General features: G+C 39.8%; 1 protein-coding gene across 1 annotated transcript; it reads left to right on the forward strand.

Moving 5' to 3' along the window:
- On the forward strand, positions 1-27,036 carry LOC133620148 (embryonic polyadenylate-binding protein-like). Its single transcript, XM_061981413.2, has 16 exons — positions 1-157; positions 2,994-3,198; positions 4,868-5,061; positions 5,142-5,257; positions 9,212-9,351; positions 9,424-9,518; positions 21,945-22,082; positions 22,285-22,380; positions 22,528-22,788; positions 23,326-23,413; positions 23,478-23,597; positions 23,668-23,804; positions 23,920-24,022; positions 24,189-24,319; positions 24,413-24,488; positions 26,893-27,036. Exons 2-15 carry the CDS (start codon positions 3,006-3,008, stop codon positions 24,473-24,475), a joined length of 1,875 nt encoding a protein of 624 aa, XP_061837397.1. The 5' UTR covers positions 1-157; positions 2,994-3,005; the 3' UTR covers positions 24,476-24,488; positions 26,893-27,036.
- The last annotated feature ends 204 nt before the right edge of the window (positions 27,037-27,240 follow it).

Here is a 27,240-nt window from a genome sequence, read left to right on the forward strand (position 1 = left end):
TCCTATGGCGGAGTGTTCCACCAGTTAAGGTGCGCGAATTAATGATGCAGGTGTTCCTTGGCGGCAATTAAACACATCTTTGTGAGATGAGATCGCCCAGCATTTTCTCTACACTAAACTTCCCTACGCATTTCAACATTGTGGCTATTTAAAAGCTGTAAGTAACAGCACTCTTTGTGATTTCATCTATTTATGTGGTGATTTAGAGATCCCAAAACCACGTTACTGTGAAGTGTTAGGAAATGTATGTATGTAGGCAAATGTTGTTAGCTCGTGATGACGCTGTTTGGAAATGTCGAGCGATATTTTGTATTATCACATTTTTAATCCAATCCCGTGTAAAGATTGTAACATTATTAATTATGTTATCCAAACAGCCTGCCAGTATTCTACTTTATCTGTAAATACTAACTATACTAAGTTTTTTTTTACTTTACATTGAACATTACTCGTCTCAGCTGCCCTAGTTGCAAACAGTTAAATGAATGCAAGTTAAAACTATTGCAAAACTTGTGCCAAAATACATTTTCTAATTTGTTTAACCTATTTTCATATATAAAAAAAGAGGGACATTGTTAGTTGTAGCCACACACACCAAAAAATAAATAAATATATATATAAATATTACACACTCTTAATTGTGCTATGGAACTGCAAATTAACATCACAATGCATACAGAAAATGTGTATATTTGTATAGTCAGCAAATTGTCTCCACGCAATGTATTATATTTCCTCCATTTTATATACATCTCTTTAGGGTTATGGGTGAGCTAGCTGGAGCCTATCCCAACTGACTCTCGGCGAAATGGCAGCTTACACCCTCGCGAGGTCACTAGTCATTCACGGGGCACATATATCCAAACAACCATTCACATTCACACCTTTGGACAAGTTCAAATCTTTAATAACCTAACATGCAGTATTTTGGGATGTGAGAAGTTGCAGTACCCAGAAAATACCCATGCAGGGATGGTAATTAAGCACATAGGATAGGATCGACTTGATTCATCCCACAATGGGGAAAAGATGTGGTTGCAGTGCAGATACAAAAAGTACACACACAAGGCTAAAAACACATGAAAACAAGAGGGAAACAACAAAGGACATAAAAAACAGTAAAAGGAGCTGATGCAACCGGCTGCCTCTAAAGCTATAAGTAAAACAACAACAAAATAATATTGTGCACATACGATTGCACCAAGCATGGACAAACGTCACACCGACATGTTCCAACTAAAATCCCAATCCCAGTTCTCCAGACTCAGAAATACCACTAGACCACCATGTTTGCGTACCACTTTCTTATAACTTAACTGGTATAGACTTATTTTGCCACCATCAATAGATCTAACTAAAGCATTTGACACAATTAATCACAATATCCATCCATCCATTTTCTACCGCTTATTCCCTTTTGGGGTCGCGGGGGGCGCTATTTTAATAAAAAAACTAGAACGATATGGCATCAGAGGGCTGGTCTTAAACTGGATTAGAAGTTCTTTAACAAACAAGAAAAAATACATGAAGCTAGGCAAACACATGTCTACAACGCTAACTATATCCTGTGGTGTACCTCAGGGATCAATACTAGGATCAAAATTGTTCAATCTCTATATAAATTATATTTTAAAGTTACGGTACAAAAGATTTAAAGTTAGTATTATTCGCGGATGATACAACAGTGTTTTGTTCAGGAGAGAACACACAGAAGCTAATACAAATAACAGAAGAAATGAACAAATTAAAAAGATGGTTTGACAAAACAGAATATCTTTGAATGTCAGTAAAACTAAAATAATGCTATTTGGGAACAGTAGAAGAGAAAGTCAAACACAAATACAAATAGACGGAATAGAAATTGAAAGAGTAAATTAAACCAAATGTCTCGGTATAATGATTGATGATAAATTGAACTGGAAATCTCATGTAAAAAATGTACAACATAAAGTAGCAAGAAACACGTCAATAATGAATAAACCAAAACATGTTCTAGACCAAAAATCACTTCATATTCTCTACTGCTTGCTAGTGTTACCATATCTGAGTTACTGTGTAGAAATATGAAGAAATAACTACAAAAGTACACTTCATTCACTAACGGTGTTACAAAAAAGATCAGTTAGAATAATACATAATGTTGGATATAGAGAACATACAAACCCTTTATTCATTGAATTGAAAATACTGAAATTCCACGACATAGTGAATTTGCAAACAGCTAAAATGATACACAAAGCAAACTATAACCTGCTACCCAAGAATATACAACAATTCTTCTCAACAAAAGAGGAGAAATATAATCTTAGAGAAAAATGTAATTTAAAACATTTGTACGCACGAACAACACTTAAGACCTTCAGCATATCAGTATGTGGAATTAAATTGTGGAATGCATTAAGCAAATAAATAAAATAATGCACTAATATGATCCACTTCAAGAAACTCTTCAAACTTAGTGTTTACAAAAAACAAAGAACCATGATAAACATTCTGAATTTATTTCATCCATCCATTAATTTTCTAGATAATCTTACTCATCTCACCATATGAAATACAACTTACTTCACCAATTATAATTTTTTTTTTTTTTTATTGTAATTACTTATGGAGTATATTGTGAATACATTGAGAACAGGAAGTGAACAATAGTTTTAGCAACTGCTATGTATAGGAAAAGGGGTAGGATTAAATAAGCTTTGCTTATTCCTACTCCTTTTCGAACATGTTGAATAGAGGAACTGGAAATTGTGATGTATCATGTTGTATGCATGCATGTTCGAAATAAACTCAAACTCAAACCAATGTCAGGCATATTCTTTATTTTACTGGCATAGTCAAAAGAATCAATGCATTTGTAGTTTATAATATAATTTACATAAAAACAGTCTTCGACCAATATTCACGTGCCATCTGTTAAGGCAAAATAAAATGAACTCTGATTTAATTTTTCTCCCCAACTGTTTTCTATACTTCTTTCTTTTTCGAACAAGCTGTCAACCAAGATGAACAATAGCGGACCAACGTATCCCCTCGCCTCTTTGTATGTTGGGGACCTGCATCCTGATGTTACAGAAGCCATGTTGTACCAGAAATTTTCTCCTGCTGGGCCAATCATGTCAATCCGTGTTTGTCGTGATATTATCACCCGGAGATCCTTGGGATATGCCTACATAAACTTCCAGCAACCAGCTGATGGTAAAGTACCCTTTGTTACATAATTTTCATGGTCTACTTACATTTCCATTTAAAACATTTTCTCATATCTATCTGTTTAGGGAAGTCTATAATCTCCCATTTTAAGTGTGGTGGTGGAATTTAATTGCAGCTTACATTACCTCACTAGAAGTAATGCCGCTCCTAAGAAGAGTAAGAAAACAATTTATACAAGTTATTTTTGCTTGTAATGAGCAAAAACATCTGCCAATAGAACAAGTCAAAATTGTCTTGGTAAGATTTCTTGGAAGAAGATATTAAGCTTTAAAAACTTAAAGGTGATTTTGAAATGAGCAATTATAGCCATACCTACTAATATTGTGAAGTTTTGTGTCTAATAAGACTTATGATGCTCAAAAGTAATATTTTTTTTCTCAGAAGATCTATTGCCTAAAAACAAGTTCTTATGTCTCACTGAAAAATACAATTCAGGGAATTGAGAGTAAGTTTGTTGAAATATTTTGACTAGAAATTAGAATTATATACTTGATCAGATGGTGAGTTTTTCCAGTGCTTCACTAGTGCTTATTGTAACATTTGAACTGGCAGTCCCCCGTATTTTTTTACCTGTTTCCCAACTGTGGGGCTGGCATTGTCTTTTAATATTCTGGGCATAGTCTCTGTGAGGCTGCAAGGAGCATTAATGGAAAAGTGCCCTCTCTCTGAAAAGGTCAGCAAGACATCCCAAAATGGACTTTGCAGCTAAGGTAACGCGGTAATGCACAACCCTAAGGTGACCTCGCAGCCAAAAGTATCTAATGTCGCAGAGGATGGATATGTGGATATGACAAAAAAAAAATGATCACAATTATTTTTTCATACTCTCTGATCTGAAATATTGTGATTTTTTTGGGGGGGTATTTCATTTAACCTGACCGTTTTAATTAATAGATACTAAAATCTAATTACATGAATTCAACATTTTAACATACTGAGTAATTAAACCAAATTGAATAAAATACATATATTTAAAATTTCTACTCAACAGTAAAAGAAATGTAGACAAATATAAAATTACACTGAACTATTTTACAATCCTGAGTGTTTGTGCAGTGATGCAACAGATGAGGCTACAGTACATACAATGTTAATCATTGCTACTTGTCTTATATTTAATAACAGTACAGAGTAGCTAGTTTCCAGTTAAAATATCGATGTCGTGGTCGATTAGCAACTGCTAATATGCTAGGCAGCAGTAGCTAGCTCTCATTTTTAGGTATTTCGTATAATCTCTTTGGTTTTACTTTTTCAAATTTTAAACACATTTGTTGTGTTCATACCTTGTACATTTGTTTGGTTGCTCCACATCACTTTTGTTTATTTTTGTAGTCCTTAACAACCGGTTGTAAAGGGGAAAAGGTCAACTTTGATTGGCTGTTTTCGCGGACATTTCCGTCATGTTTGATCAAGTTAATGCTGATCATCGTAATTGACCTAAAATTTGTCACGATCATCAATCACGATCATGTAATTGCCCAGCCCTATCTCAAACCAAAAATAAAAAGGGATTAGAGCTTGTCCTTTCGAGTGGTTTCCAACTAAATATAACTTACTCTGTGGACTTCTGTGTGACAAATATAATGCTGGAGGAGCATTTTTTAACTTAACTCATTGCAGTGCCATCTTCCTCAAACCTTTTCTTGTCTTTTAGCGGAGTGTGCTTTGGATACAATGAACTACGACGTCATCAAGGGACGCCCTATCCGAATAATGTGGTCTCAACGTGACCCCGGCCTTAGGAAATCTGGTGTGGGCAACATTTTTATCAAGAACATGGATGATTCTATTGACAACAAGGCATTGTATGATACCTTCTCAGCCTTTGGAAATATCTTGTCCTGCAAGGTAAGTGCTGATTGGTAGCACAGCCTGTGTTAAGTTGAGTAAGGAGGTGATTTCGGAATGTTAAAGCGTATTTGTTGTAGGTCGTTTGTGATGAGAAAGGTTCGAAAGGCTATGGTTTTGTTCACTTTGAGACTCAGGAAGCTGCAAACCGTGCCATTGAAACCATGAACGGAATGCTGCTGAACGATAGGAAAGTGTGAGTAAAAAAAGCCTGTTATTGAGAAGTTACATCTTTGAAACGGTCATTTACTTGATAACAGGAGGCCAAGAGTACTGCAGAATGAACTTGTAAACTACTGATGGCGTCTGACTTTTAGATATTTTTTCTGTTTTGCTCAGACAGGGGACAAAATAATCAGTCTTAGGCCCAATCCCAATACACCCCCTCGCCCTACTTTTTAGACCCATCCCTACATTTTACGCTTTCCCGTGAAGGTAGTGGTGTCCCAATGACTCTTTGCCTATAGGAGGAGGGGGTGTGAATCTAGCCCTTCAGAGTGAGGGATTTCAGATGCTGACTTGCTCATGTGGGGCCAGAGAAAAATGCACAATTTCTGCATAAGTTATATAATATATTACATGTTAGTTTGAAACGTTAGTTTGTAATGTTAGCCAGCTAGCTAACGCTAGGCTAAAATACTAAATAATAATACTTAAATACTAAAACTTTAAAGCTTGCAAATGTAAAAACATTAACGTTACATACATTCAAAGTTTTCACAAGAGACAACAGTCGTAGATGTTGGCTTCTTCTCCATGTAGTTCTTCGTTTATTCATCAACCAAAGCATTATGAATGTAAAAAACCCAAAAACGATCTTAGTCGTTATTCTATTGCTATTGGGTTTGTTGTGTAATGGTGGGACTAGAGGGTTGTACAGTACGCCGCTACTAATAAAGTACTGTGGTATTAATTAATTAAAAAGTTCTACTGCCTTTGGAGAACACCCGTAGGTGCTGTGCGGCAGTGACGTTGCTGAGCTGAGTCTTGGCTCATTTGTGTGTCAAAGCGCACACACTGAGCGCATACAATCATAATAATACTGGAATAATGACAAAATAACAGCAAGTCTACTGGTTAAGAAGGGTGCGTAAAAGACAACATGAAGGTCTTTGGGCTTCAGAACTGTCAATAAAGGTGATGCTTTAAACACGGAAGTGTCGTGCTCCGAGCGCTGCTTTAAAACATGCCTCGCCAAATGTGTCAATACTGCATTACCGCCATTGCTTCAAACTTAGTTAAACATTTAAATAAAAAGCATTCAGACCTCCACAAGGAGTTTAACGTGTGGCAGGTTAATATAGTTAACGGCTTCCCCCATGTCCCCAGTAGATACAAGACAATCATACAGCTGGTTGGCTTGTTTAAAATTATTAGAGCAGTCCAAACCGCCCACGTAATGTAAAATAATGCAAGTAAATTGAGTGAATTTCGTAACAAATTCCCACTTTTTCATTTGTGTTTTATCTTTAACAATGTGTGTTTTACATACTACTTGTCTTATCTGTGTATTTCTAGCCTTGTTTTCAGTGTTTATTAATTATTGTATTTGTCTGAAAGCAGAGCTCAAAATTGGCAACCATAAATCATGAGGCATTTACAAAACCCAAAACCAGTGAAGTTGGCACGTTGTGTAAATAAAAACAGAATACAATGTATATGGATATTTGCAAATTCTTTTCAACTTATATCCAATTGAATACACTGCAAACACAAGATACTTAACGTTCGAACTGGTAAACTTTATTTTTTGCAAATATTATCTCATTTGGAATTTGATGCCTTCAACATGTTTCAAAAAAGCTGGCACAAGTGGCAAAAAAGACAGTGGAAGTTGAGGAATGCTCATCAAACACTTATTTGGAACATTCCACGTGTGAACAGGCTAATGGAACAGGTGGGTGCCATGATTAGGTATAAAAGCAGCTTCCATGAAATGCTCAGTCATTCACAAACAATAATGGGGCGAGGGTCACCACTTTGTGAACAAATGCGTGAGAAAATTTTTCAAACAGTTTAAGAGCAACATTTCTCAACAAACTATTTAATTTAGGGATTTCACCATCTACGGTCCATAATATCATCAAAAGGTCCAGAGAATCTGGAGAAATCACTGCACGTAAGCTGCCAGGCCGAAAACCAACATTGAATGCCCGTGACCTTCGATCCCTCAGGCGGTACTGCATCAAAAAGCGACATCACTGTGTAAAAGATATCTCCACATGGGCTCAGGAACACTTCAGAAAACCACTGTCAGTAACTACAGTTGGTTGCTACATCTGTAAGTGCAAGTTAAAACTCTACTATGCAAAGCCAAAGCCATTTATCAACAACACCCAGAAACGCCGCTGGCTTCGCTGGGCCTGAGCTCATCTAAGATGGACTGATACAAAGTGGAAAAGTGTTCTCTGGTCTGACGACTCCACATTTCAAATTGTTTTTGGAAACTGTGGAAGTCGTGTCCTCCGGACCAAAGAGGAAAAGAACCATCCGGACTGTTATAGGCGCAAAGTTCAAAAGCCGGCATCTGTGATGGTATGGGGGTGTATTAGTGCCCAATGCATGGGTAACTTACACATCTGTGAAGGCACCATTAATGCTGAAAGGTACATACAGGTTTTGGAGCAACATATGTTGCCATCCAAGCAACGTATCTGCTTATTTCAGCAAGACAATGCCAAGCCACATTCTGCACGTGTTACAACAGCGTAACTCCGTGGTGAATGAGTGCGGGTACTTGACTGGCCTGCCTGTAGTCCAGACCTGTCCCCCATTGAAAATGTGTGGCGCATTATGAAGCCAAAAATACGACAGCAGAGACTTGTTGAACAACTTAAGCTGTACATCAAGCAAAAATTGGGAAATAATTCCACCTGAAAAGCTTCAAAAATTAGTCTCCTCAGTTCCCAAACGTTTACTGAGTGTTGTTAAAGGAAAGGTGATGTAACACCATGGTAAAAATGCCCCATGTGACAACTTTTTTGCAATGTGTTGCTGCCATTAAATTCTAAGTTAATGATTATTTGGGGGGAAAAAATTAAGTTTCTCAGTTCAAACATTAAGTATCTTGTCTTTGCAATTGAATATAAGTTGAAAAAGATTTGCAAATCAATGTATTTTGTTTTTATTTACGACTTACACAACATGCCAACTTCACTGGTTTTGGGTTTTGTAATACGATGTCAATAAAGCTTTCTATTCTATTCTAACCTAATTCTAGATTATGGCAGGCTTTATCTAATATGTAAAATAATTGTAAACTGCTATTTGAGTGCAATAGGAAAAGCCCATGTGTTTAATGCGCATTTTAATTTTAATTCTAATATTGTTCTTTTGGTGCAATAAGAAACATATGTTTAATCATAAGTTTTATCATAAGTGTCCTGTTAAAATGAAGCAAATAACAATTTTTGTGTTGTCATTTATTTTGAAAAGTGTTAAAGTATTGAAATACATAATGATATACATTTTGGTGCAAAAGTACAGGGTGGGACGTATGCGCAAACTATATAGTTGCTTACGTGCCCGAACGTAAACTATGCAGTGACGTCGCAAGTGGTGTCCCAATTCTTAGGGAAGATTACAAAGCTCTACCCCTTTTTGCTTCATTTCGAGGGTGTAGGAGTAGTGGGTGAGGGCTAGTGGTAGTGAGTGAGGGCTAGAGGTAGTGCGTGAGTGGGTGTATTGGGATTGGACCTTTCATCACTATGACCAGTTTTCTTCGGCAGTCGTGCCACAGCTTTAGGGTCTCCTTAAGATGTTAATTGTCTTTGGGTGCAAGCGTAGAGAAGTACCAAGCATCAGACAGTGTTGTCATCCTCAGTGAAAGACATTAAACAAAACATTGATTATGATCACTCTTTGTGTCCCTCTTTGGCTTTATTTATTCAGGACAATGCACATTAATGAAGTATCCGCTGTACAGACTGTAAATGAGCCAGATTATTGCATAGTTACTCATTTACATCTGTAGTCCCCCATACCAGTGTGGATGAAGTGTCTTGCTCAACGACACAAAGGCAGTGATGTGACTGCGGAAACTGGATTCAAGTTTCTGAGCCACGTCGCCCTAAAAGACTTATTTCTTCAATGAAGACAATGACACTACTTTCTTGTACCTACTTACTTTACTTACTTACCATCTCTACAGTTTTGTTGGCCATTTCAAGTCCCGCAAGGACCGAGAGCTGGAGTTTGGCACCAAAGCTATGAAATTCACCAATGTTTACATTAAAAACTTTGGTGAAGACTACACAGATGACAATCTAAAAGATGTATTTGCTGCATTTGGTAGGAACATGCATGTTGCTTTAGCTCTGAAGTCTTAGAAGGGTAAATATGATTGTTTGTTCTTGCTCTCAGGGAGGACTCTCAGTGTGCGTGTGATGAAGGATGAAAAAGGTTGTTCACGTGGTTTCGGCTTCGTGAACTTTGTTAACCATGAGGACGCGCAAAAGGTAGTGTGTCACATTTTGTTTTCAAAGTTTTCACTGAAGTTGTGGTTTGGTTTGCATTGTATTATCTGCAGGTGAAAAAAACTTGGTCTGTGTTATGGCGGTTTGTTTTTTTGGCCCATGAAGTAATTCCAAACAAAATTTTTGTTCTTAAATGCTAAATTCGCTCGAAAACTAGCTACAGCAGTGCTCAGTAGTAGAGCTTGACCGGTATGGATTTTTCAGGGCCGATACAGATGATTAGTTGTGAAATAGGCCGATAATCGATATTTGGAGCTGATACTAATTTATAGTAAGTGACATATTGGCATCAACATTTACAATACAAGTACAATTGCCAACACTTTGGGTAAATGCCTGAAGCATGTTTATTTAAAATAAACAAGTAAACAAAAACAGAAAATCAGAATCAGAATCAGCTTTATTGTCATTACGCAAGGTAACGAGATTGAGGCCATTCCATACAGTGCGATGTGTGCATGCTAGAAAAACAATGTGCAAATATATAGAAATATAAAAAATGTAGAAGTGCAATGAATATTGATGGTTGATTATATGACCGAAATAAACTTATTTCATTCATTCATTCATTCAATATGGTGTGAAATGAATATATACATGAAAAAACAAAACAAAAACAGGGTGGTTGGTGGAATGGGTTATTGCACCGAAGAGAAGGCAGTTATGAGGGACAATGGGGCAGTCCGTTCAGGATGGTTATGGCCCTGGGGAAGAAGCTGTTCTTTAGCCTGTTTGTTTTGGTTTTAATGCACCTGTAGCGCTTCCCAGAGGGCAGCAGGTGGAACAGGTCAGAGCCAGGGTGGGTGCTGTCCTTGATGATGGCACTGGCTCTGTTGAGGCAGCGGGAGGTGTAGATGTCCGTCAGAGAGGGGAGAGGGCGGCCGATGATCTTCTGAGCCGTCTTGACCACTCTTTGCAGCCTCTCCCTGTCTGCTGCAGTGCAGCTGCCGTACCATACCGTAATACAGTAGGTCAGCAGGCTCTCGATGGACGAGCGGTAGAAGGTCAGCAGCAGGTCAGGCTTCAGGTTGTACTTCCCGAGGACTCTAAGGAAGTGTAGCCGCTGCTGAGCCTTCTTGACGATTGATGTGGTGTTGACTGTCCAGGAGAAGTCATTAGAGATGTGGACTCCAAGGTACCTGAAGGTGTGGACCCTCTCTACACGCTCGCCGTTGATGTAGAGGGGGGCAGGGTCGGTGCTGCTCCTCCTGAAGTCGACGATGATCTCTCTGGTCTTGCTGGTGTTGAGAGCGAGGTTGTTCTCCGAAGACCAGGCCGTCAGCTTCAGGACCTCCTCTCTGTAGGCAGCCTCGTCACCCCTGGAGATGAGCCCGACCACTGTGGTATCGTCGGCGAACTTGACGGTAAGGTTGTCACTGTGGGCCGGACTGCAGTCATGGGTGTAAAGGCAGTAGAGGAGGGGGCTCAGCACACAGCCCTGTGGGGAGCCGATGCTCAGCGTGCGGGAGGATGAGAGGTGCGGGCCAAGTCTCACATTCTGGGGTCGGTCCGTTAGGAAGTCCCTTATCCAGGCGTTTGTGAGAGGGGGGAGGCCAAGAGTGTCCAGTTTATTGCAGAGTCTGTCCGGGATTATTGTATTGAAGGCAGAGCTATAGTCCACAGAGAGCATCCGGACGTAGCTCTGCTGCTGCTCCAGGTGGTTCAGAGCAGAGTGGAGAGCAACAGCGATGGCGTCCTCTGTGGACCTGTTCGCCCGGTATGCGAACTGGTGGGGGTCGAAGTCTGGAGGGATATGGTCCTTGATGTGCTGGAGAACAAGTCGCTCGAAGCACTTCATGATTACCGGAGTGAGGGCCACTGGTCGGTAATCATTCAGGCTGGTGATGGGAGACTTCTTCGGCACCGGGATTATTGTAGATGACTTCAGGCAGGATGGGATGACTGCCTGAGCCAGGGAGAGGTTGAAGATCCTGGTGAGGGGGGGGAGCGAGCTGGTGGGCGCACGTCCTGAGCACCTTTCCAGGTACTCCGTCTGGTCCGGTAGCCTTCCTGGGGTTCACAGCCAGGAGCACTCGTCTGACACTGTGCTCCTGTACAGTGAGTGGAGTGGCGCCGGAGCCCGGTGGGGGCGGGGGCAGGGCTGGAGCAGATGAGTGTTGCTGGGGGGTTTCGAAACGGGCAAAGAAACAGTTAAGCTCCTCTGCCAGTGTCGCACTCTGATCCGCAGTTGTCATATTGCAGCCTCTGAAGTTCGTGATGTCATGAATGCCCCGCCACACCTCCCGTGAGTTTTTGCTGGACAGATGGGACTCTATGCACCTCCTGTGGTCCGCCTTTGCTTTTTTAATCCCTCTCTTCAGGTCGGCTCTAGCAACACTGTACAGTGCCCTGTCCCCTGACCTGAAGGCTGCGTCGCGGGCCCTGAGGAGTGTGCGGACCTGGCTGGTCATCCAGGGTTTCTTGTTGGGGTAAACCCGGATGGTTTTTTCCACAGTCACATTCCCGATGCAGAACTTTATGTAGTCCAGCACCGTTCCTGTGGCTGTCTCCAGCTCCTGTTGTTGGAAGAGGTCCCAGTCTGTGTGTTGGAAGCAGTCCTGAAGTTTGGGGAGTGCATCGTCAGGCCAGGTCATAACAGTCTTTGTGATAGGCCTGGCCTGGCGTCTGATGGGGGTGTAGGTAGGAGAGAGCAGGAGGGAAAGATGGTCTGACTGTCCAAGCTGGGGGAGGGGTGTAGCTCTGTACGCGTGCTTTATGTTGGTATACACGTGGTCCAGGGTGTTCTTTCCCCTTGTAGAACACTTCACGTGCTGGTAGAACTTAGGGAGTACAGTCTTCAGATTGGCCTTATTAAAATCCCCTGCTATGATATGAACACCGTCGGGGTGGGCCCGCTGCTGTTCGTTGACGGTGTTCAGCAGAAGAGAGAGCGCTGTGTTTACTTTGGCGTCCGGTGGAATATACACAGCCGTGATGATAACAACAGACAGCTCTCTCGGGAGAAAAAAAGGCCGACATCTAACAGACATGTACTCCACGTCCGGGCAACAGTGCTGTTCAGTGATTGTCCCGTTGTTGCACCAGTTCTCATGAACGTAGATACAGAGCCCCCCTCCTCTGCTCTTACCGGAGTCCTTAGTTCTGTCCCGGCGGAGCAGAGTGCGTCCGGCTAGCTGCATGCTAGCATCGGGTATTTCCGGGTGAAGCCAGGTTTCAGTGATAATCATAGCACAACAGTCCCGAACATAGCGGTTTCCAGCGAGTTGTAACTCCAGGTCGTCCATCTTCTGTACAAGGGATCTGGCATTAGAGAGGAACAGGCTCGGTAGAGGTGGCTTGTGGGGTTGTTTCCTAAGCCTGAGCAAGACGCCGGACCTGCGGCCACGCTTCTGCTTCCTCTCCCTCCTCCGTCTACGCCGTCTCCCAGACCCGACAACAAACCACGGAGAGCCCTGTGCTCTCGCTATGTCATCTGGGATGTTGTGCTCGTGGTGAAAGTCGCTCGAAACAGATATCTGGTGCGAGTTACCGATATCCAAGAGTGACTGGCGGGTGTACCGGGTGTTTGCAGTACAGGTGGTGCACAAAAGGAAAAAAAACATGAAGAAAAGAAGGAAGAAAGAGCACTGAAATGGAGAGCCGTAAGCCGCTGCGTCTGTGCGCGCCGCCATCTTGGAAAAAAAATAAATAAAATAAAAGTTAATGCAGTTAAAGTTAAAAGTTAAAGTACCAATTATTGTCACACACACACACACTAGGTGTGGTGAAATTTGTCCTCTGCATTTGACCCATCCCTTGATCACCCCCTGGGAGGTGAGGGGAGCAGTTGCATCCCTTATAAAGCTTATGAATAGCTCCCTGAATTTGTATCCCCTGCCAGAGACAGGCTGAAATATTATGTATTCCTTAACGTCAACTGTGATCGATGAAATGCAGCTATACAAAGTACACAACGTAATGTGCAGATTATCAAAAGCATTATTTAGGTTAAAATATCATAGGTTACATAATTAACATCTTTATCAAGGCTTGATCGTAACACTAAACATTTTGTATTATGTATTACTAAGCAGCCACCCACCACACACACACGCACGCACACAATATTCAGGTATACAAATATTGTACAACAACTGTGCTTTGCTGTTCTGCAGCTTCTTGTGTGGCACACAATATACTCTATCCTCTTTGCGTGTCCTGCAATAAAAGTAAACTGAATTCAGTTTAAGTTTTTTGATCTCTCTCTCTCAACAGAAACAAACACATGTGTTACTATGGCCTAGCAGAGCTGCCGTTTATGTTTATTATGTTTTTACTGTATTCTATAATAAAAATAATAACCCATTTTATTTATAAGACATATTTTTAGACACTTAAGGACACAAAACAAAACAATAAAATCAATTGGATAAAAACAAAGATACAATTTACAGTGAATAATAATAATAATAATAATAACTGGGATTTATATAGCGCTTTTCTAAGTACCCAAAGTCGCTTTACATGTAGAACCCATCAATCATTCACACCTGGTGGTGGCAAGCTACTTTCATAGCCACAGCTGCCCTGGGGTAGACTGACGGAAGCGTGGCTGCAATTTGCGCCAACGGCCCCTCCGACCACCACCATCATACAATTCACCGGTGTGAGTGGCACCGGGGGCAAAGGGTGAAGTGTCCCGCCCAAGGACACAACGGCAGCGATTTTTGGATGGTAAGAGGCGGGGAGCGAACCTGCAACCCTCAGGTTTCTGGCACGGTTGCTCTACCCACTACACCATGCCGCCCCATAAGCAGTCAGGAATAGGTGTGTTTTGAGTCTTGATTTGAAGAGGGAAATTGAGTATTATATAATTATTTTATATTAAAATAGAGGTGTTATAACACCACAGTAACACAAATGTAAGATAGTGCAAGAAGTCCCACCACGTAAACTAAACAATAGCTTCAGTGTAGAAGCTCAAATACTTTATTTACTATTTCCAATGCATTAAAAAAAATGTATCCGTCAGCATGTCTTTCATAGTGATTGTGAACGATAGGCAACATTCCAATCAATTTCCTTTTAAAACTATCTTGGATCGAAACCTATTTTCCGGAAGGCAAACTTGCCAAGGACTAGTGTTGTCCCGATACCAATATTTTGGTACCGATACCATATATTTCGATACTTTTCTAAATAAACGGGACCACAAAAAATGTCGTCATTAGCTGTATTTTAACAAAAAAATCTTAGGGTACATTAAACATATGTTTCTTATTGCAATTTTGTCCTTAAATAAAATAGTGAACATACAAGACAACTTGTCTTTTAGTAGTTAGTAGGCTCCTAATTAGTCTGCTGACATATGCAGTAACATATTGTGTCATTTCTCATTCTATTTTGTCAACATTATTAAGGACAAGTGGTAGAAAATTAATTATTAATCTACTTGTTAATTTACTGTTAATATCTGGTTATTTTCTGTTTTAACATGTTCTATCTACACTTCGGTTAAAATGTAATCAGTTATTCATTCACATTCACATCGACGTCCCACTGGGGTGAGTTTTTCCTTGCCCGTATGTGGGCTTTGTACCGAGGATGTCGTTGTGGCTTGTGCAGCCCTTTGAGACACTTGTGATTTAGGGCTATATAAATAAAGATTGATTGATTGATTGATGATATTCTTCTGTTGTTTGATTCTTTACATTAGTTTTGGATGATACCACAAATTTGGGTATCAATCCGATACCAAGTAGTTACAGGATCATACATTGGTCATATTCAAAGTCCTCATGTGTCCAGAGACATATTTCCTGAGTTTATAAACATAATATACATTGAAAGAAGATGCTAAAAAATATTGAAATAATCTTAGTATAGACTAGATATGCTCCTGTAATCCTGTATAATTACAGTGGATGTTAGGTGTCGATCCACCAATGGCGTTTGTTTATATTGTAGCATCCCGGAAAAGTTGGTGCTGCAGGGAATTCTGGGAATTTTTTCTGTAGTGTTTATGTTGTGTTGCGGTGTGAATATTCTCCCAAAATGTGTTTGTCATTGTTGTTCAGTGTGGTTTCACTATATGGCACATATTTATGACAGTGTTGGCGTTGTTCATACAGCCACCCTTAGTGTGACATGTATGGATGGCTGTTGACTAAGTATGACTTCATTCACTTTTGTGTGGTGTGTTCAAAGTCAAGATGATAGTCTCAATGATTGATGGTCAGACATAGTGAAAGCTTGTCTTGGCTTTGTCAACTATAGACAATTCTTAACACATCCAATGTCATGACATTGGTGGTCTGCGGTGTGTAGTGTACAAACCCCGTTTCCATATGAGTTGGGAAATTGTGTTAGATGTAAATATAAACGGAATACAATGATTTGCAAATCATTTTCAACCCATATTCAGTTGAATATGCTACAAAGACAACATATTTGATGTTCAAACTGATACATTTTTTTTTTTTGCAAATAATCATTAACTTTAGAATCTGATGCCAGGAACACGTGACAAAGAAGTTGGGAAAGGTGGCAATAAATACTGATAAAGTTGAGGAATGCTCATCAAACACTTATTTGGAACATCCCACAGGTGTGCAGGCTAATTGGGAACAGGTGGGTGCCATGATTGGGTATAAAAACAGCTTCCCAAAAAATGCTCAGTCTTTCACAAAAAAGGATGGGGCGAGGTACACCCCTTTGTCCACAACTGCGTGAGCAAATAGTCAAACAGTTTAAGAACAACGTTTCTCAAAGTGCAATTGCAAGAAATTTAGGGATTTCAACATCTACAGTCCATAATATCATCAAAAGGTTAAGAGAATCTGGAGAAATCACTCCACGTAAGCGGCTTGGCCGGAAACCAACATTGAATGACCGTGACCTTCGATCCCTCAAACGGCACTGTATCAAAAACCGACATCAATCTCTAAAGGATATCACCACATGGGCTCAGGAACACTTCAGAAAACCACTGTCATTAAATACAGTTCGTCGCTACATCTGTAAGTGCAAGTTAAAGCTATACTATGCAAAGCGAAAGCCAATTATCAACAACATCCAGAAACGCCGCCGGGTTCTCTGGGCCCGAGATCACCTAAGATGGACTGATGCACAGTGGAAAAGTGTTCTGTCGTCTGACGAGTCCACATTTCAAATTGTTTTTGGAAATATTGGACATCGTGTCATCCGGACCAAAGGGGAAGCGATCCATCCAGACTGTTATCGACGCAAAGTTCAAAAGCCAGCATCTGTGATGGTATAGGGGTGCATTAGTGCCCAAGGCATGGGTAACTTACACATCTGTGAAGGCACCATTAATGCTGAAAGGTACATACAGGTTTTGGAACAACATATGCTGCCATCTAAGCGTCGTCTTTTTCATGGACGCCCCTGCTTATTTCAGCAAGACAATGCCAAGCCACATTGAGCACGTGTTACAACAGCGTGGCTTCGTTAAAAAAAAGAGTGCGGGTACTTTCCTGGCTCACCTGCAGTCCAGACCTGTCTCCCATCAAAAATGTGTGGCGCATTATGAAGCGTAAAATACGACAGCGGAGATCCCGGACTGTTGAACGACTGAAGCTCTACATAAAACAAGAATGGGAAATAATTCCACTTTCAAAGCTTCAACAATTAGTTTCCTCAGTTCCCAATCGTTTATTGAGTGTTGTTAAAAGAAAAGGTGATGTAACACAGTGGTGAACATGCCCTTTCCCAACTACTTTGGCACGTGTTGCAGCCAAATTCTAAGTTAATTATTATTTGCAAAAAAAAATAGTTTGAGTTTGAACATCAAATATCTTGTCTTTGTAGTGCATTCAATTGAATATGAGTTGAAAAGGATTTGCAGATCATTGTATTCCGTTTATATTTACATCTAGCACAATTTCCCAACTCATATGGAAACGGAGTTTGTAGTATGTATAGCTACCACTCGTCCTACAGAGATGATACTTGAAATAAATGTACTTGATTTGCCTCCATGGAGACAAGGATTAGTGGTCTAGAAGTAGTTACAACACTGCTGACTGCGGAGAGACATTATCCGCTAGCTACCTAGCCATGTCGTAAAGTACCTCTTCCTGAGGGCGTTTCAGTGTTATAACTTCACCTTTATCTTTAGTTAATAAGCCAAAATTTGTCCGTTCTCCCTTTTCTGTCTACACACATTGTCTGTAAGTACTCCGTGATTCAGCACTGCCGAACATGCTCGTCTGTATAACACTACGTGACGGTGACAATGACGGGTGGGAGACCGGTACTTTTTAGAGGCGGTATAGTACCAAATATGATTCATTAGTATCGCGGTACTATACTAATACCAACCTTACCAAGCACAAATTGATATCCTTGAAATTTAGGAATATAAATCAATATATTGATCAATAGTTACACCCCCAACATGTACATAAGTATTCACGTCCTTTGCTCAATACTTTGTTGATGCACGTTTAGCAGCAATTACAGCTTCGAGTACTGTATGTTTGAATACAATGCCACAAACTTGGCACATCTATCTTTAGGCAGTTATGCTCATTCCTCTTTGCAGCAACTCTCAAGCTCCATCAGGTTGGATGGGAAGCGTTGGTTTTCATCCAGGATGTCTCCGTAATTTGTCTTTGATTTTTAATATCCATCCATCCATTTTCTACCGCTTGTCCCTTCCGGGGTCGCGGGTGGTGCTGGAGCCTATCTCACCTGCATTCGGGCGGACAAATCGCCACCTCATCGCAGCAAAATTTAAAAAAAATATCATTTTCACACTGTCATTATGGGTTATTGACTGTAGAATTTTGAGGACAAAAATAAATGTATGACATTTTTAAACAAAATGTGAAAAAGTAAAGCGCTGTGAATAATTTCCGGATGCACTGTCAGGGCTCTAATTTAAACAGCGCGATTGCGGCAAGTGCCGCGACCGCCCTCGTCTTTCGCCGTAATGCCCAAACAATTGACCAATATTTGCGGCAAGAACATGCCGTGACCGCCCTTGATTTTTACTTGTTAATGGACGAGGGATGTAACGGTAAACGGTATAATGATAATTTGCGATAAAATTCCCAACGATTAGTAATACCGTTTAATTTTTTAATTACCGAAAAACCGTCATGCATTTTCGGCAACACGAAGTCAGTCGCATGCGCACTAGCGGTGTTTGGCTTGATAATCATGGCGGACCAACGACAGTGCACTGCTGTGTTTAGATGGAGACAGGTGTGGACAATATTGGAGATACTAAAAGTATACAGCGAAGGAGAAAACTATTTGATGTTTTGCAGCAAGCGACGTGTCATGAACTTGTCACAATTTGTTTATAAAGTCTTTACTTTGTTTACTTGAATGTTCGCTCCTCTTTTATTTAACTGCAAACTGTATCAGTGTTCAAATAACATCAATACCAGCTAAAATGTTTTGTCATCTCATCGAATTGAACGCGGGCAGTGAAGATTGTTTATTCGATATGAGAGGTATCACTCCAGGTTTTTTTTTGTTGGCCAAACTGTTGTACTGAAACACTAGGGAGGCGTTGGAGAAGAACAAAGTTTGTTTATTAGACTTCATCTTCATTAGCCAAACTGCTTTGTGTTTTATTTTGATATCAAAAAGTAAACACCATGTGACACATCATTTTGGTAATGTTTTATTGTGTATTGTTAATTACTACCGGTATACGACATATTTCTGCTCACACTCTTAATGGATCTGTCCCGATACAGCATGTACATGTACATATACCATATTCATTGCACTTCTACATTTTTTATATTTTTATATATTTGCACATTGTTTTTCTAGCATGCACACATCGCACTGTATGGAATGGCCTCAATCTCGTTACCTTGCGTAATGACAATAAAGCTGATTCTGATTCTGATTCTGATTCTGATATAAATGTACATAACTTAAATTAAAAAAAAACCTTTCTTTATCAAAATGTAGAAATGGAGATAAAGGCATGACAAAATGCTGACAAGTTGATATTAAAGAATAAAAAAAACTAATATTTGTCTATAAATATATGGATAACGTTTATCTATAGTCAGGCAAACATTAATATATATAATAATGTTTGCCTTGGTGCTCTAAAATATGAGCCCTCCTTTAAGTGAACACTTGCCTTGACCTTAAAAAGTTAAAATTCGAAGCCTGCACTGTATATGATAGATGTTTACCCAAAAAGCTTTGCGCAAGTCCGCCATTTTTATTCTGTTGTAGTTCAAAGTTGTTGTCAATATGTTCCTTCTTTTTCGCTAACCTCTTGTTGTGGGGCAGACTGGCTCATACATGCATATGCATGATAAAATCCTCTGTGTAGCTTATAGTTCTTATCTCTGCCAGTAGACTCGATATGAAAGTGTTAAAAACTACAACATGAGTGACGGGGTGGAGACTCAGTCGAAGGGGGCCTGGCCTGGAGGAGGACTACGGCCCTCCTCTTCTGTGTCTTGTACTAACTGTAACAATTCTGACACACCAACAGTTACTGTTATATTATCCTCTCTCCTGACTCTTACTAATCAACTTATTAATTTCCTGTAATTATTTGCTTGCTTTTTACTGCAACTTGGTTCCGTCTAAGCTTAAACATCACCAAGCACTTATTTATTGGTGTTGTTTAAGCGAGCTTAGCGGTTAGCTTAGCTATTAGCATGCCTGTTTCTGGCTTGTTCTCGGAGTGTAACATGTTTAGTAGCCTCATCCCCACCCACCCCCTATTCAATATGTCTCTCAAACGTAAGATAGGCAAAACAAAAGTAAATGGTGAAGGTAGTACTGTATACATCGTAAAAAGTTCTGAAATCAACATTGGTTACATGCCCGGCCGGTCCAAGCCAAACACTGCGATAATCACAGATTAAGATTTATCTTTGAATGTGTGAAATGGTCTACTATGATGTGATAATTTAAGTGCTCAGACTTCTTTCTCTCAATAAACTTGTCTTTGTCTCTCTTTGCGTGTGCAAGACAACCACAAGTAAGAAATGATTGTCTTTTTTTAAATTACTGCTTCATTTAATTGTTCTATTTTATATTGTATATTTATGTTCATGTGTTCTGTGTACAGTGAGAGCCAGTTAGGTGTTAATTTGGGTATAATTTAGGTATAAATTCCCCTTAATGTAATTGAATGTGGAACGCCGCCACAGCATTTTAATTACCGCCACATCTTGAACATAAGCATTAGCTGGATGTTACAATATATATATATATATATATATATATATATATATGTATGTATATATATAAGTATATAAAATACAGTACAGGCCAAACGTTTGGACACACCTTCTCATTTAATATGTTTTCTTTATTTTCATGACTATTTACATTGTATATTGTCACTGAAGGCATCAAAACTATAAATGAACACATGTGGAGTTATGTACTTAACAAAAAAAGGTGAAATAACTGAAAACATGTTTTATATTATAGTTTCTTCAAAGTAGCCACCCTTTGCTCTGATTACTGCTTTGCACCCTCTTGGCATTCTCTCAATGAGCTTCAAGCACACCTGTCAAGTGAAAACCATTTCAGGTGACTACCTCTTGAAGCTCATCGAGAGAATGCCAAAAATACTTTGATCACCAAAAACCGTGCTACTGAAAACCGAGCGTTGTCAGCATGTCTGTGATGTGGACGTGATTTTTTATATATATATTGCATATATACCTGCAGACAGTCATCTACAAAATGTGCAAATATTAAGAGGATAGTGGCGGCTTTTAAGAAGAGAAAGTCGAACAAGAGCAAAAGCGGCAAGCAAGTGTGATGTCATGCTTGCTGCAGCTCGCCTCTTTCGTCAGGGCCATCAAGGGACAGAAGTTAAGTCTCTAAACACGAGTACACTTTATAATACCAGAAGAAGATGCTTGAATTGTTGCTAGTTGTTTTTTTTGTTTTTAATTCATTAAGTCTGTAAACACTTAAAAATCTCAACAAAGTACATTGTACAAAAAGCAGCAACAATTGAAAATATGTCAAAACGATTAAAAAAAATGTTAATATTAATTTATAACATTTTTTTTTTTTTTATGTATGTGACTTTTTTTTTAGCCTTTTTAAAGAAAATCATACATTTAATTACTCGATGACCTCATGGTGACCACACCCCGACCGCCACAGGTATCTTGGCAGTTTAGGGGAAACCCTGAGATCCGGCCTATCTTAAAACTCAACTTGCATCACAGTCAAAGAACAGAAGTCAATGGTATCCAACGCATTCACAAAATGTATAATGTTGCATGAATTTAACAAATTGGCTTTTTCCAATTATATGGAGAAAAACACGATGTACAAAAGACATTTGCAGTAGTTTAAAATGTAGGAATTTTTTGTGGCGTGTATGAGCATGTTTTGACTTTGCATAGAAACCTTTAACTGGTGAGATGACGATGGATTCAACTTGGACTGGTGAAAAGTGTGTTGACATGCCGATGTTCCGGCTTTTAGGCAGTCGACGAGATGAATGGCAAGGATTTTCATGGGAAACTTCTCTATGTCGGGCGGGCTCAGAAGCGGCTGGAGCGCCAGAGCGAGCTGAAGCGCAGGTTTGACCAGATCAAACAGGACCGCATTCAGCGATACCAGGTGCCGCTGCATTGTATGACGGCTGCTATTTTTGTTCCTAACAATGTTACACTTCTTAGGATTTGGTCCAGCTGGATGTTTTGACAAGTACAAATGTTAAATAATCTTAATAATCACCTTTTAGATGTTACTGTATTTGTAGTGGTGAGTTCCATCTGGCTGTTGCATCACAATTATTACACAATATTCCTCTGTCTTTCAGGGTGTTAATCTGTATGTGAAGAACTTGGACGACAGCATAGATGATGAAAGACTCAGAAAGGAGTTCTCACCCTACGGCACTATAACAAGTGCAAAGGTAGCGTGGGCAAAGGAAGCACAATATAAAGTTTTTCTTTTTTCTCACTTGGAATCAAGTGTTAGAGTAGATTGCCATGCCAACACAAGGTCTCAAAGGGATCGTTGGTTTTACTTGCGCTTTGCTGACATCTCTGACCACCTGCAGGTTATGACCGATGGCTCCCAAAGCAAAGGCTTTGGCTTTGTCTGCTTTTCTTCTCCGGAGGAAGCGACAAAAGCAGTGACCGAGATGAACGGAAGAATTATCGCAACAAAGCCCCTCTATGTGGCACTGGCTCAGCGAAGGGAGGAGCGTAAAGCTATCCTTACCAATAAGTACATGCAGAGACTGGCCACCTTGAGAAGCATGACCAGTCCCATCATTGACTCGTACCATCAGACCAGCTACTATATGACCGTGCCGCAGGTATGCTACACTTTTATTTATTCTTAGTTCCATTTTTCAACCAAAAAAGATAACAAAAACACCACCGGCTAGCTTATGGTACCATTAGTGAATTAACACAACTTATATAATATAAAAGTGTCTATATACAATTGTATTGAATACAAATTGCTTGTCGGTTTGAGGAATTTGTTAGGCGTTCAGGCTTGTCGCTCATCGCTGTCTCGCCAGATGTGCACATGCACACACAAAAACAGTCCCAAAGAAGCAACTAACAATTTGCAGTCATGTTGTTATGATGAAATATACATTGGATGATAGCTATCGTTAGCTAACACACAAAGCTAATGCCCTTTCCCGTGTTACGTATGGGCGTAGTTACGTTCGTACATGCTGAAAGCCATAAGAGGAAGATATATAATGCTTAAAACACATTTGTAAGTTAGTGCCTTCTAAGCATCTGCTTAAAGGTCGCAAACAGTCCCTTTAACTGATTGCTAAGCAAGCATGTCAAAGGAATACATTGTTTTGCTGTTTTAACGAGTATGTACTTTGCAGCCGCCGACCCGCAACTTCTACGACCACAATGCTGTCAGCAACATGAGATCAGTGCCTCGCTGGACAGGACAGTCGCCGAGAGTTCAGGGTGAATTTGGCAAGTTAGGGTTTGTTACCAAAATGATGTGTTCAAACTCTACATATTTTTTTAGGGCCGTACGCGACCCACTACGTTGGCGGCTATGCTCCTCGGCGCGGCTCAACACCCATTGCGACAGTCAGACAGGCTTCCACTCAGGCTCCACGGATCATCAGTTCCACACAAAAGACAAGTAACTTTCAGCTTTTCCTAGTACGTTTACGGTAGAGTCACTCATGCACACACATCGTTTTCTTGTGTAGGTAACATCGGAACCCAGACTGCGGGAGGGCGAGCCGACATGTCCGGCGTGTCAAGGAGCAGCCAATTTAAGTACTCCTCTGTAGTGCGGAACCCTCAGCAAGTTATCACTGTGCCTACACCCATGACCAGACTCCAGGTACTCCATTGTGCACTACCCAGTGCTAGATGACGTTACTAGAATAATCCCCACAGCTCTACTTCTCTACTTAAGCCTGTTGTAAAGATTCAAGGTTATAGAAATATTTTCTTAGGTTGTTCCTGTAATGGAGCATCCAGTGCACACTCAAGGTAATGAGTCCCTAACTGCCTCAATGTTGGCTGCAGCACCACTTGTGGACCAGAAGCAGCTTCTTGGTATGATTACTTTGCATTTGTTGTCATGTCATTTGTAAAGACCGTATGTGTTTTTAAAGTGTAATCACTGGGGGTATAGCAGAGTCTTTAAGTACTAATGGAAGGGTGAACTATCCGAGAAGCAATCATTTTCCACTTGTTGCGTTTTCCATCTGTGCCGTGACAGGGGAGCGTCTTTACCCTCTGATCCATTCCCGTCATCCAGCCGTGGCTGGAAAAATCACTGGAATGCTCCTGGAGATCGACAACTCAGAGCTCCTACACATGCTGGAGACGCCAGAGTCCCTTCACTCAAAGGCAAAAGTTCAAATTGTTTAAGTCTACATAAGATATTTAAAGTGCTTCTTTTTTTTTAATTAAATAATTCTTTCTTCTTTCCTTTTGAAACAGGTGGACGAGGCCTTTGCTGTCTTACAAGCCCATCAGGCCAAGGTCTGCTCTCCAAAAAAGTGACGAGTCCTTTCAGGTCAGAGTTGTTCAAATTGATAGGCTGCTACTTTGTGTTGGATGTATCCTAAAGTAGGGTACACACTATGGGTGTAACAATTTGTTTTGATTGAGAATTTGTCGTTGCCAATATGATTAAGGGACGATATTTTTTTTTTTTTTAGAACGATACATCTGAAACAATTCATTGAGTTGAAATCGATTCAGTAACTTATTACCAAAAAAATCAACTGGTGTGACTGTGAAATAAATACTGGATACTGCAGGTGAAGTTTCCTTTTATTCCTGTTATTTTTGTAGGTGAATTAGGTATGAATAAATTATGGATACAAACAAGCAAGTAAACATTGATTAATAACCAATGCAGTCACATTTTATTTGAATAAAGCGCAACCAACACTTGATGTTGCATTAACAAGAGGAAGCACTTTTCGTTCTCATTTTTAACATTCAATGAATTTTCAATAAAAGTACATTAGATTTACCTGCTACTTTTGTTGTTGTTTTTCAACATAAAAATAATGAAATGTTAATATAAAAAATAAAGTGCAACCAACATCTCTTGAGGTTGAATTTTCTGTAGGTTTACCTGAGAAATTAGAGGCAACCAAATATTTTCAGATTAAATTAGCAGTGGTTTGACCTGTTACTACTCATTTTAATAAACACAAAACATTATAAAGACATAGCGGAAGTGACAGCCAACAAGTTTCGGCGACACACCGACCAAGGGACAGAGAGTGTAATGAGCAAAGTTGGAAACGTAAGTAAAGTGTGCCCAACTTCCATCCATCCATCCATTTTCTACCGCTTATTCCCTTCGGGGTCGCGGGGGGCGCTGGAGCCTATCTCAGCTACAATCCAACTTGTCAGTCATAAATAACTTTTTATTACACTTTTTTTAACCTTCCGTCTCAAACTGGTCCGTCGGCGAACTTCTGTTTTGTTCGTCGAATCTTTTGTGGTTTAAAGTTAAGTTGCGGCTTTATATTATTGTCCTTTTTTATTTGTTGTGGCTTGTACAATAGTGATGTAGCTGAAAGTTGTTGTATTCAAACTTTTCTTGTGGCGTTTACATTTGGTATGTCCTTTTTTGACCACCCTAGGTTTCCTCCATTTTTGTTTTGATGACGCCACAGATGATCATACAGACTTGGCGTTTAACGTAATTTTCATTAAGTGCCGAGCACAGATTGATATACTTGACATTTCGGAATATAAATCAATCGATTAATTGTTACACCCCTATATTAAACACACGAGGACAATTGGCTTGTTTTTGTCACAATTTTCCCACTTCCAAACTAATATTGTAACCGCCTGATTACTTTGTCTTATAAGACTGTCCTGTGGTTAAGAGTGAATTTGTCCCGATAATTGGCTCCAAAACGTATCGAGGGCCAACGGTCGTAAATATTGGACTTGAACCCTTTTATGTCTGTGAGAAAAGCCGACGCCTCCTGAGTCATCGCTGTACTGAAAGTTGCTTAAAAAAAAAAGCATTGTGGCTACTTTGTTGAGAACGTACGCCCCTCGAGCTCGCAGATTAGATTTTAAAATTCATATTATGCCGTCTCCAATATTTCTTTCCAGAATTTTCTTTTTAGTTTGGGATTTTTCTGTCAAAATAGTCCCAAAACCACCATCATTCCCTTTTCCCATATGTCTTCTTCAATTGTATATTGCCTGTCTTCCCAGTTGTTGTTGTGGTTCTTTGATTTTGTTACATTATATTTGTTCACGAGAAATTTCTGGCTTAGAGGACTCGAGTATGAATGGGTGATGGGACAGTGTCGTCGTGTGTGTTGTGTGCTGCATTATCGGATTTTATCTTTGTGTGAGTTCTGTAACAGATAAAACATTAGCTCGGTTGGTAGAGCGGCCGTGCCAGCAACTTGAGGGTTCCAGGTTCGATCCCCGTTTCCGCCATCCTAGTCACTGCCATTGTGTACTTGGGCAAGACACTTTACCCACTTGCTCCCAGTGCCACCCACACTGGTTTAAAAATGTAACTTAGATATTGGGTTTCACTATGTAAAAGCGCTTTGAGTCACTAGAGAAAAGCGCTATATAAATATAATTCACAATTCACATTTAGAAGATCTGTGTGTACCAACCTTTACTTTACCTTGACCTATGACTGTCACTGTAGACTTGTGTAGTTTTTTCTGTCATTGGTTGTTGAGGAAAAAAAATCCAAATATATATTAGGCTGCAAGTACAGTACATGAAGTGTGGAGCACTCCTGTTGACAGGTGAGCCAGAGCTTGATTTGCAAATCAGCCACGGAAAATAATCAGACATTTTATTGTACCATGTCTGCCAATTCAAGATTAAAAAATCTTGACATTAAAGTTCCAAACTTGTGATCAAGTGATGTAAGTTGCTGAGTAATTAAAAGGTAACTATAGTTTTCTTTCCAGATGGTGACCATTCTGGAGGAGGAATAACATTTATAAAACAAAAAAGAAAAAAAGACAAGTGTTGTACATGGATGTAACTGACAAGACATTGAGTTGAATGTTGTTAAATTTTGTTATCTTTTGTTATAATATAAAAGTTCATAATAGGCATTAAACCTGTCTTGAGTCATTTAACAAATTACACCAAGTACTCACATACATGACATTCATTGAACAATTTAAGGGAACGCCTGCTTGAGTAACCAGCTAACTGATTTTTCTGTCCCCAATTGAGGTGATCAATTGTTAGTTTCCTTATTAGTTGGACAAATCTGAATAACTGCACGTAATATTTAATCAAACCACAGA

This window comes from Nerophis lumbriciformis, linkage group LG01, assembly GCF_033978685.3.
Source record: "Nerophis lumbriciformis linkage group LG01, RoL_Nlum_v2.1, whole genome shotgun sequence".
In the NCBI taxonomy this organism is placed as follows: Eukaryota; Metazoa; Chordata; class Actinopteri; order Syngnathiformes; family Syngnathidae; genus Nerophis; species Nerophis lumbriciformis.